At 38.2% G+C, this 13,130-nt stretch overlaps 1 protein-coding gene across 2 annotated transcripts in view; it reads left to right on the top strand.

The window, feature by feature from the left end:
- The first annotated feature begins 10,604 nt into the window (after positions 1–10,604).
- Positions 10,605–13,130, top strand: part of cercam (cerebral endothelial cell adhesion molecule) — a 9,498-nt gene continuing 6,972 nt past the window's right edge. The window contains exons 1-4 of one of the 2 annotated variants that reach the window (XM_043251211.1): positions 10,605–10,943; positions 11,703–11,813; positions 11,896–12,013; positions 12,097–12,231. In XM_043251211.1, the coding sequence (XP_043107146.1) occupies positions 10,741–10,943; positions 11,703–11,813; positions 11,896–12,013; positions 12,097–12,231 (567 nt within the window). In that variant the 5' untranslated portion in view covers positions 10,605–10,740. The remainder of the gene's footprint in view (positions 10,944–11,702; positions 11,814–11,895; positions 12,014–12,096; positions 12,232–13,130) is intronic. The other variant, XM_043251212.1, reaches the window with a different exon arrangement.

The following is a 13,130-nucleotide window of genomic DNA, read 5'->3' on the forward strand; positions in this document are numbered from 1 at the left end:
GATTAAACCCTAAGACGTCTTCCTTTTAAAAAGCGTTTAAGAAGAGGGTTAAAAGTTTGACGCGCGTGCGGCGCGCTTGTGGAAAAATCTGCACGAACCGCACGAGAAAATGCAAAACCTCGTCTCCCCGCGAGAAAGAGAGAGAAAGCAGATGAAACAGGCAGTTTCGTAAAGTCCTGCTTGTCACAGAGGCAGCTCTTCGCCATTTCTGCACCTGTAAGGGCGCGCATCCTTGTAGTTCCACCTCTCGACGTCAGGCAAGGGAACGTCGTCTTCCGACGCCGGCAAACCCCCGAAAACTACCAAAAACCATTTCCAGTCGACCCGTTTCGACACTTTGGTCGCCCGTGGTGCGGCGCGTCACGGGGGAAAAAAAAAGCCTCTTCTCTCCGCGCGGCGGTGACGAAAACGCGCGGAAGCCTCCGTCCGGCGCGCGCGAGCGCTGTATCCTCACCGGCGCGAGCGGAGAAAATGGTCAAACGCGAGAAGGAGGGATGCGTCGGGTCGCTGGAAGAGCCCGCACGCCCTCAGCCATGCCCGGATGGGACGGTTCTTATGGCATGGCACGGACCATCACGTTCCTATGAAGGCTTTTCTCGGGCTCCCGTAACAATACCGGTGTTGCCACGACGAACGGCGAGAGGGAGTGGGGATGATCTTCGCTTGGTACTGAATTTGAATAACACCATGGGGTGATAAATGTCCATTGTGCTGTAGAAGTAATGAATCTCCACTGTCTTCTATTGCACACAAGCCAGCAGCTGCGAGCGAGGGACCAGCAGCCTCTTAAAGACACAACGGCCCCATTTTCTCCTCAAAAGTGATCACAATCCGTACACTGTTTATTCTGTCAACAAACACTGCATGACGTTTGTTTTCTGGACACCTTCTCTCGGGTGAGGAAAGCTGGTGCAACGCTGTGACCGGACACTTACGTACAAACGAGAAACAAACGAGATGCCCTCTGTAAAAAAATAAAAAAATAAAAATATATAAAATATATAAATATATATATATATATATATATATATATATATATATATATATATATATATATATATATATAAACAGGGTAAATAATTTGTTAGGCTTTTTGAGATTATTAATAAGTAATAAACAATACCATGCACGTTTAAACGCATATGCATTCGAATACTTTGCTAAAGTAAAAGAAAACTGATGTATAGGCTAGCCTGTCCCAACAAAACAAATATGATTTTGTTTGATGATCTGTTTAGCAAAAAAACTATTTTACTTGTTATTGCCATGAAGACAAATTTCTTAAGCAGTCTATTAAAAGCTATATATATATATATATATATATATATATATATATATATATATATATATAATAAATGCTTAGTGACTTCACTGGTGGAAAAAAAACTGTGGCGTTTCACTTTATTATTTTTTCAGTTCAGGTTTTGCTCCTTGTATATTTGTGAATGAACCATCCATCAGCTGCTAGTTTTGTGGTTACGGATAGCCTAAACGCACAACTATTTCTCTGAAGTCTTTGTGCTGCTCCACGCTGTGTTTGTGCTCGACTTAAAACCCCAAACGCGTTCTTACGACATCAGACACGAGCGCGTTTTAGTGCGATGTCTTTTCTTTTCTTTTTCTTTTTTGCGTCTAGGACAGGTTCGATAGGCGGGTGTTTCTGGTGAGACGCACAGTTACTTCTTCCAGCCCTCAGATCTAAGCGGGGCACGCACGCACGCACGCAAGGTAACGCGCGCACGCACGCCCCGCCGTCTCGCGCTAACTCCCGCTCGCGCGCGCGTCCCCTCGGCGTGACCAGCGCGAGCTGAAGGATCCCCTCGCCGTCCCTTTTCTCCTAATAAATCACGGCCTAACTCCCGCCTCCTGGGCGCCGCTCCTCCCTCTTAAAGTGAAACTATTCTATCCTTTCATCCGTCTGTGTGAAGCGAGCGAGTTAACCTCCTCTTCAGTTCCGCGGGGTGTCTCGCCCGCGCGCAATCCATTGCTCATTTGGCGCTAAAAGCGTCTTTCCCGCCGCCGCCTTTTCACAGCCGGGCGCTTCAGCGAGCCTCAATCCACTCGAGAGGGTTCACCGCCATCCCGAGCATTAATGCTCATTTAATGCGAGTATTAACGGAACCCCTTTCACGTTTGGACTTAATTGATGGCTTTAATGGAGGATGTTTGTCGAGAAAGTCTGTGCTAGCTGACACGCTTCTCGTGCAGGGATAGTTTTGAAAGGCGGTTTATATATAGACAAGAGTCTGGGATACAAAATAAAAGCTGTTTAACTTATGCAACATTACTGTCCCGTTAGCTGCATAACTGTGTGATATATGAAGCACCTTTTAAAAGAGTTTCATTCAGAAATAGGTTAGACCTCACAATTAATCACGAATCAACAGCTAGCAGCTAACAACATGGGATTTTGAAGAAGAAAGACAGAGAGTATTTTTTTGTAAACTATACTACTTTTTTTTTTTTTTTGGTGAGTATATGAAATAGTGAAATGTATACATAAATTAAATACAGTAAAAAAAAAAAATAATAGGAAACTGCAATAAAAAAAAAAATCATAATAATAATAAAATTGAGAAAAAATTATGTACGCCTTTTGAAATACTGTCAGTTCCATAAAGAACCTTTAATGTCCAAAGCATCTTTCCATTGCACAAAAAAAAAAAGTTTCTCAATAATGGAGAAGAAGCACCGCTGAAATAAAGATGGAGTTTTGAAGTTAAATAGTATTTATTTATTGATTTTGTTTGTACTGATTGTGCTACCATTTAGTGCAAAGAATACCTGAAACAGCAGACATGTAACTGTATACATTCTAGGTAATAAACTGTGCTAATAATAATAATAATAATTAATAGGATGTGCACATTTATAATAATAATAATAATAATAATAAAGGATCTTTATTGGGATCTTAGGTTTCATGAAGTACCTTTAACTTTCAAAGAATCTTCCCATTGATGAGAATCTTTTCCAATAATGGAGAAAAAGCAAAACTAAATTGTAAACAAATTATTGATTCTATTTTATGTTGCTATTCACTAATTGTACCCCAATTTCTTTTTAATGAATACATGAAACAGCAGAAACGTTCAGTTAATAAACGGCAAGTATATGATAACAATAACAATAGCTAAAATAAATCCAGAGAATCTTTCCGTTTTCTTTATACTGGAGAAACGGCAAGAAACGGGGGATTTTGAAGTAGAAATACATAAATGTTATTTTATTTATTTATTTTATTTTAAAATGCTTTTAGCGGAAATGTAATTGTATAAATTCTAGTTAATAAACTGCGATAAATAAATGAATTAATTGAACAATAAAATGTAATAATATATATATATATATATATATATATATATATATATATATAATATATAATATAATGAGTTTTACATAAAAAAAATCAGAATAAACTTCAGAAGTATGGATATTTTTACATCATTAAGCAGGTTCTGGATTCCTCTTGTTCTTCGCATTGTTATACTCAACAAATGATAAACCGGGATGCAAGCGAACCTCTAGCAGGGAGGAAAATACACAGACCTCAAGTAGCCCAGTGGGCCAGCTGGGCAGGATATTGTCAAGTCATGCACATCAGGACAGTGGGAAACATTGATTTGTTTTGGCACTGTGCTTTCCCTATTCACAGATAAATGTTTAACCCAGGAGCTGAAAGGAGCAGTGGGGGAGAGGAGTCCGGATCCACGGGGTAGGCAATGAAACTAGCCCTCTGAGGAAAAGAGGAGGAGGAGGGGAACAATGGGCCAGGGAGGTTTCTAATACGAGCCTCCCCGGATGAAGGCATCTCAGGCGGGCTATATAAGCTAAACAAGACAGTCTGGATCAATGTGCGCCTCCGACCATCTGTGAGAAGATGCTTGTAGGGGATCGTGAGCCGAAGAAACGTTCATAGTTTGACACCTTTCACTTGCTCCCAGGCGAACGTAAGAAATAAACAGGCTCCGTGTCCGACGTGCCGGCTGAAATCGAAGCCGTCGCGTTTAACTTATGCGTGTCTGAAAAGGCTCCGTGTCGTTTCCAATAAAACGATATTCTCGGTGCCGTTATTATCGCGGTTTATATTTCATTCCTCGCCATTGGCTTTGTTCCATCACAACTGCATTATAGATTTTCTTCGCATAAGTGCGATCTATAAATAGTATAGAGTATCTGCCCGGACTGGATATATTATAGAACAGATCCACGCGTGCAACGGCCCCGGGGTGTCTCCTGCATTGACCATCTTCACGACATCTGTGATTTCAGAAGAAACATCAATTCCTCCATGGATCCGCAGAAGGGTTTTTAGTGAGAAGCTTCGTTTTTTGAAAGACTAAGTGATGTTTTCACTGCTTAGATGAATGATAGTTCATATAGTTGCTCTTGGTTGTTGTTTTGCTCTCATTTACTTAGTCCACTGCGTTTAGTCTTGTGTTAAAGTCTTGTAGTATAAATCAAGACGTGTGAGATTACTTTTCGAAGTTATTAGAACTATGAAATCCTATAGACTTGCATTAAAACATCCGTATACTACATGCACAGCGTACATTACTATTCAGAATTTGGGGTAGGTGAGATTTTTAATATTATTTTTTGTGATAATATCGTGCGTGTGTTATGTAATACACATATTATTGCGGTTTAAAATAACTCTTTTATTTGTCATTTATTCCAGTCTTCAGTGTCGCGTGATCCTTCAGAAATCATTGTGATAAGCTGATTTTCTGGTCATGAAACACTTCTGATTATTCATTTATGCAACTTGGCGTTTTTGTAAAAATGCGTTATTTTTGTTTTCGAAACATAAAGTTTGAAAAAACAGTGTTTATTTTAATTATCCTTTTTTTTAACAATGTACATCTAAAAAAAAATGTGTGTATATATATATATATATATATATATATATATATATATATATATATATATATATATATATATATATATATATATATATATATATATATATATAAAATATATATATATATATATATATATATATATATATATATATATATATATATATATATATATATATATATATATAAACATTAAAATAATGCATGCAAATTTATTATTTACTAAATATTATTTACTGAAAATAAAAAAATGTAAAAGTCAAGTATCACAAACTTTAAGATGTGGTAGTAAGAATCAAATTTAGCACAATATTAGACAATATTATTTCACTTGTAAATTCTGAAGATATTGCACAATCCCTGTGTGGGATATTGCATACGGGCCAAAATATTAGAGTGTTAAATATTTGATGACGTGATTAAAGCTAATGACGTGAAATGTGTTCAGGCACTCCTGCGGTTTCCAGCGTCCGTGTTCACTTCCGGCACCCCGTGCTTAGTTGGCAAACTGTGGAGGGGGTCGGTATACAGTCCCTCACACGCTTTCTCTCGTTCCCCTTCGCTAAGAGGAAAAAAGGCACTCAGATTCTTTGACTGTGGTTGGCTGGTTGCCAGGCAACAAGGACAGTAAGTGAAGCGGCGGTGACGAGGTTAAAGACACTACAGGGAAATTCATTCCTCGTCGTAGACACGTACGCTGCTTTAAGTACATCCACGAAACACCACAACAAGAGATGCTGGCTTTTCAAATGATTCATTCAGTCAAGAGTTTATAGTTCATTCGCTCAAATGAAAGATTCAAGGAACCGCCAATGAAGTGCTTTTATTTTGAAATGAACGCTGCTGGACAGTTCATTTGAGCGAGCTGGCTGTAACTACTGAGAGGACTTAATTAGGCCGTAATACCATTTGCCAGCTGTTAAATCATAGAGGAAGTAATAAAGCAATTGAGAATATGGCACTGTTTTGGGCTCCTCAGGTGCATTAGGTGCTTATGTTGTTCACAGAAGCCAAGAAAACCTCCCTGTAGTTACTGTCGGAGGTTAAAGGGACAATTCAGATACTGAAAATGAAGATTAGTCACCATTATGTCATTTAAAAATGTCGTTTTCGCGAAAAAGAAAAAACTAAACGTTTGTAAGAATGTTCAGGCTGCTCTGTTACTGAAAGTGACTTTACAAGTGACAAAAAAACGTCATAAAAACAGAAGGTATCATGTGAAAAAATGTCAATACATACCACTTTTTTCAAGTCCCCCAATGTTAATCTACTCTCTGGTCTTCTTTGTGGACTCTGCATTATGATTGGTTCAAATACCTGTCAGTCAAACCCCGGGGTGTGGTCAGTTATGATTATTTGATTATGAGGTCAAAACAAATGCACACATGTATTGTATACAATAAGATCCATTTACAACATTTACAAAAGTCGTAACATTTCAGTTTTAAATAGAATGATTAAAATAGCATTCATGCTTTGACTTGAGAGGCACAAAGTTTTATTATGAGAATATGACTTTGCACATTTAATCTTATGCAAATTTGAAAGAGATTTGGAAAAAGGATTGAATTCAAATATTAATTTTTTTATTTAGAAATATTTATTTAGCTCTCCTAAATACAACCCAGCGCTGGATAAAAGAGCAACTGGATCATTTCAACAATAAGTCTGCAATAATCAAAAGATGTATATTTATTAATAAGCAATTTTAAATATATATATATATATATATATATATATATATATATATATATATATATATATATATATATATATATATATATATATTATACTTACTAATAAATATAAATATTTGTTGATTAAACATATTAATAAATGTTAGTTTTAAACCATATTTAGGGTTTGATATTTAGTTTTTATCTATTTTTTTATTAATTTTAAAATGATTAAAAATATATAATTAAAAATTTAAAAGGAATAAACACACACACAATTATTTATTATTTGCTTACCCTCATGTCACCTCAAACCTTTTATAGAATTACAATTTTTGGGTGAACTACAACCCTGACGTCTGGGTCATTGCAATAGAATTATGCCTTAACAGATTTTTGAAAATAACGGTAATGCGGAGAAATTAAACGAACGGGTCAAGGCCTCTAATAAAAGATGGCGTTCATCAAGTGTAATACGGGTCTCTATTCAGCGCTGTTACTTTAATATGAAAAGCAGTGGTTTTGCAGAAGTGTGTTAAGCCAAGTGTGTGCTTAGAAAGGTGTCGCTGAATCCCACTCTACTGATGGAACGAAATCACCGCAACTGCTATAGATTTACAGAGGCAATTTCGTCTAAGTGCTTTGGTCATCCTGCGGTATTGGCCAAACGGGAACATATGAGCTGCCCAATGGTCTGATTACCAGTCAATTTATCTATACTACCAACACATCCCCAGTAGCCCTTCTTCCTTAAGATGTATCTTTTTGCATTATCAGCCACAAGGTTAATAATTGAAATGCATTTCACTTTCACAGTAGCGCTGATGGCATTATTAGTCAGTCTAACTTTTATGAGTTTCAGAAATCGGTGAATAGCCTGTGTTTGAAACGCCACACTGCCAAACACTTTTCACTCAGGCATTGCTAGCCTATAGCTAATTGGTGTTTGCAAAATGTTAAATGCGAAATGCAAATAAGACAGAAATAGTTTTTTTTTTTTGTCTTAAAAATGGATGTATGCATTGGAGCATGCATATTTCTGTGTATTTCTGTGAAATACCCCGATTTCTCACAATTAAAAAAAAAAAAAAAAAAAAAATATATATATATATATATATATATATATATATATATATATATATATATATATATATATATATATATATATATATATATATATATATATATATATATATATATATATATATGAACAGGTTATGTCCTCACAGAAAGTTACTACCACATTCTTGTTAAAATGACAAACATATTTTCAGCCGTAGAACATTACGCTTTCACTTTATTTTGATGATCCCTTATGAACACTCTGTTGACAATAAGTAAGTGTGCACCTGCATGTCAACTAACTATCACTAGTAGACTGGTAGGGTTAGAGTCAGAATAAGTTGACATGTTCTTGAAAAAGTTAGTTAGTTAGTCAGTAGATCGCAATAAAGAGTTAGCAGATAATAACAAGTCTACTCAGACTCTAATGAAAGCTGACATGTAGGTGCAGAGTTACTGATTGTCACCAGAATGTTCAAAAGGGACCAAAATAAAGTGTTACCAACATTACTAAGGGCAAAGCACAATTCAAAATATTTTCTTACTGAATTCTGTACTGATTTCCCTTAAACGCGCAATATACATAAGTGTAGAACACTGTATCCCATGATGCAATGCGCTAAACTAACTTAGCTTAAATTAACTTTTTGGCTGCATCTGAAATATAGCTACTACTTTTGAATAGGCATTACATTTCATTGCACCCTGTATATGAATGTGTGCAGTATGAATGCAATCCGAACATGTCATGTGTCCTACCAGTCACCTCGCTGCCATTCGCGAAGCATCATGGGACAATAAAGTGCCTGCCAGTAAGTAACAGGTCGTTCATGTACATTACACTTACTGTTTTTTTAATTACAGTGAAGTGTGTTCTTTTCATGCTTTTCATGTGCTATGTAGAAAGAAAACATGCTAGTTTTGTGCTAACTGAGTTGCTTATTTGAACATGATCCTCCTGAACTTTGTTATTAAAACATAATTTAGTGCAACACTGTACCGGGTGAGCTAACAAGCAAGCTTACCGTGTCAGAAATGCCGTATGGATCTGGTTAAATGCTGAAAATATCAATATATATTTATATTTATATGTTTTGTGGTCACAGCATACTATTTAGTATGGACCTGTACAAAAATAATCCTTTGTTTATTGATAATTTGTCATTTTTTATGCTGCATTAAACATGCTATTATAGCAGCATGCACGGATTCCATTCGAAACAAAGACGGATGCCTTTTTCACGAACCGAACCTCCCAAAATGCTTGAAACTAATTTCACAAACTGACATTCATTCAGTGTTGGCCTGTCACTTCACGACTGCTGAGTAAGTTTGCACGACGGAGCTGAGCGTGGGACCGTGAGTGACAGTTATTGAGCCGATGAGCCGTGAGACGTCTGTATGGGAACATGTTATTGATTATCGCAGCGCTGGACGAAGTTTGAGGCTTTCCCATAGTGTCCCAGCTGCCCTTTTGTGGATCCTGACTGACCCGTTATAAAGAAAGAGACCGCAGAGGTGCTCGGACCAGCGGACCCCCCCGTTCCTTTCACATTGCATGCCACATGCTTCGTATATACACAGGCTCACGGCAGACCCCCCACTAGGCATGGGATAAAGTGGCTTAATCAAAGTTGTCCAGGGGGGGGGAAGCGGCCCCACCTTCTCTGAATAAATGTTTGGGCCTGGACTAGTTGTCTTGTGTGCCCTCGACCCCCCGCCACACCCTGCTGCCCCGCTCCTCAGACCTTTGACCCAGCAGTGAAAAGTTAGTTGGGATGTTGGTGAACTCTCTCAGGGTCGGCGGTGCCGAAGGCGCTGGGAAAGTGCCCTCCGAGGACCGGGGGTTGGAGGGGTAGGCGTGGGTACCACCAAACCACGCTCCCTTTGACCCGAGTCTCCGGACCAGGTCTGAACACGGCGATAATTTAATTGTTACAGGCAACGCTACCGGCCAATGATAGCAGGGCCGCTCCAAAGCCTCTGAAATCAGTTTAGCTGGATGTCGGCCGTGTACCGTTTACTCTCCCAGCGCCGCTATCTCTTTGTTCTCCGCAGGCTGTTTTCCTTTCTGATTACGCCCTCCAAGGCTCCGCTCTTCGGCAGCGTCTCGCTTTCACTGAAGACAAGAAGCCAATAGCGAAGGTGGCCACTGAACAATTTCTCAGTAAAAGATTGAAACCTTTTTTAAAGTGCATTGGTAAAGTTAAAACACAGAAGCATCTTTTATTTAACCAACCTATTAAGCGTGTGTCATTTTTTAAGATTTCAAGATTCAAGAAGCTTTTATTGTCCTTTCATCCATATGTAGCTGATGCAGTATACAATGAAACGAAACGTGTACAAACATTGCTTTGTAAGTTGTCTAAAAGTTTTGATATCTATCTATCTATCTATCTATCTCGCAATAAGTAAAAATATCTGTACACGTCATATTAAAATGTCAGCCGGTTCATTTGTGAAACAAGCTCAACAAGTCCCTCTTGTGGTTGTTCACTGCAGGCAGACGTTTCATGAAAGCAGCTAGAACTCTGTGACTGGTTTGTAAAATATGAGCATCGGTTACATACGATGTTTTGTTTGCTAGTGTAGGGTAGCACGCTTATGTTGATACCTTGATTAGTTTAAAACAGATGTTTCTTAATCGAGTTCTTCCACACATAATGCAAATGAAAACGGAATTGGTGCTCTGAGGCGTTCGGAGTGAACGTGACAAAATGTAAAAAAAAAAACTTCCATCGCACTTTCTTTTATTTGTTTGACAGAAAAAATGGCAGCGTTTAAGAGTCTTTCTTTCTTCGGGTGCCACAAAAACGTCGAAAAGAGAAGGTCAGCGTTGCTCTGTGTGACGAACGTCAGGATACCGTCTGGTGAAACAATGTAGCGAAACGTTAACGTTCTAAAACGTTTGAACGGAACGTCGACGCGTTCTAAATCGCAGTCAACGTGACGGTAGGAAAAAGAAATCCTCACACGGAAGTTGTAACTCAAAGCCAGCAAACAGAACACGTTGGCTCCTCCGGGGGGAACGGAGAGTTTGAGGGGGAGTGTGAAGTTTAGGGAAGAGCCCTCTTTCCTTCGGCTGCTGACGCGGATGGGACTGTTTGTGCAACGGCGCCGAGGACCGTCGAAATCCAACCATGTTATCTTGGATCGTAAGTGTTTGGACCATTCTTGCGGTAGCGCAATGTTACTTTTCAGAGGAAAATTATACCGAAGAGTCAAAGATGCAGCCGCCCACGGTCGTTATAGCTATAATCGCGCGGAACGCCGCTCATTCTTTACCCTACTACCTCGGAGCTCTCGAGAGACTAAACTATCCCAAAGAGCGCATCTCTATCTGGTAGGTGACTTCCTTCTCTGCCGTTTAAGCTTCTTGATGACCCTTCTTAATACTTGTAGATGTCAAAAGGTCAGTCTTATTTGCATTAAATCACCTCCTCCCCTTGACTTTTTCAGACTTTACCCCAAAAGCAGAGCCCTTCCCCCAACTAATAACTTTCGAATGTGTGTGTGTTTTTTTTTTATTAACTTAAACGCATTTATTTCTATTTCTACCGCGTGCTATTTATAAAATAAAGATATGGGTAAATGTAGTAAATGATTGAGTAGTTTTAAATAACGATTTTCTTCTCATTGAGTCTAATGCTATAATGCAAATAAAAAAAAAAATTAGTTAATAGTTAAATTTTATTACTCGATATTTAGGTCACCGACTAATAAGAGCATCCAAGTGAAAACAAAAAAAATAAGACTAAATTTCACGTGGTGTAACTATTAAGAAATGCTGTATTTTCCTTATATTTTGAAGAAATCAATGCACAATTTTTTTTACAAACATACATTTTAGTTGCAGCACTTGACTAAAAAGGTCACTGTGATTAGGGTCATCATAGGTGCACTCTATGATATCATTTCCTGTGTGTTTATGAACGGTGGTTGCGCCGCATGGCTTAATGGAAAACATATAAATGCATGTAAATGCTCACATACTTTCTTACTAACATATACGTACGTGCACTGTATCATAAAGCACAGGCGTTCGTGTGTGTTGAGGTGGACGCACGTAACGCCTGTCTCGTTGTTTATCCTTTTCTTTTAGGGCAGCAACAGACCACAACATAGACAACACGACGGCGGTCCTGCGAGAATGGCTCACTGTCATGCAAACGCAATATCACTATATCGAGTGGAGACCTTTAGATAAACCCACGTGAGACGGTCATCTCCTTAAAAACGTTTTTTTGAAACGTAGGCACTGCCGGAGCCTGAGTTGGTTTGTTTTATCTTCACAGGTCCTACGTAGGTGAGCTGGGGCCCAAGCACTGGACTAACAGTCGCTACGAGTACGTTATGAAGCTCAAACAGGCAGCGCTGAACTTTGCCAAGAAACGCTGGGCTGACTACATTCTGGTATGACCCACTTAGAGCTCACGCACCCCAATTTCGGATCACGCATACTTAAATACATATGTATGTATATTCCTCCTCTGCAGTATTCAGACACGGACAACATTTTGACGAACCCAGACACACTTGATCTGCTGATGGCGGAGAACAAGTCGGTCATCGCCCCGATGCTGGACTCCCAGTCAGCGTACTCCAACTACTGGTGTGGCATCACTCCACAGGTACAGAGCAATCCATGTCCAGCTGGGACGTGTGTGTGTGTGTGTGTGTGTGTGTGTGTGTGTGTGTGTGTACGTGTGTGTGTTCCACCCCAAACTCGTTCAAATTTCGCTCCGAACCCGTAAAAGCTTCATTTGTCTATGGAGCACAATTTTAAGACATTGTGGACGAAAAACCAGGAGTGACGAAAAACCACTACAATAAGGTTGTCATTTTTGATATTTTTTCTGTTTTCAGAGGGAGTATTTTGACCATGTGTTTCATGCTTTTGTGGACCTTGACAGTCGTAGTTGTTTGGCAGTCAATGGGACAGTCACAAGCCTCTTGGTTTTTATTAAAAATAGCTTAAATTGTGTCCTGAAGACGAACAAAGCTTTTACAGGTTCGGAAGAGTAACATAATAGTTAAACTTTCATCACGTAATACGCCACATAAATAAAGTGGCCATATAGGCTTCCTCTGTTGCTGTATAATATTAGAGAAACTTCTTTTCCATTTATAGGCTACTTGTGAGTTTAAACTAAGTGAAGATGCATTCATTTATCAGTATAACAGTCGAGTATTAATAGTCAAGCCATTTATGTTCTAAGAAAAGATTTGTATTTCAAATAAATGAAAAAAAAAAAAAAATCATCAAATGCCTGGAAAAATATGCAAGATATATCACTGATAATAATACATTTTTTGTGTGTGATTGGCAAGGATTAATTATGATTAATTGCATCCAAAACAAAGGTTTTTATATTTAACTTTATATATAATTTTATATATTTTTTTATAAGCATAATAAATGTGTGTTTTGTGTATATTTATTAATATTTATTAATATGTATACAGGCTATTTTATATATATATATTTAATTATATATATATATATATTTAAGTTGTAATAATATTACAC

Source organism: Puntigrus tetrazona, chromosome 10 (assembly GCF_018831695.1).
Source record: "Puntigrus tetrazona isolate hp1 chromosome 10, ASM1883169v1, whole genome shotgun sequence".
Taxonomy (NCBI): Eukaryota; Metazoa; Chordata; class Actinopteri; order Cypriniformes; family Cyprinidae; genus Puntigrus; species Puntigrus tetrazona.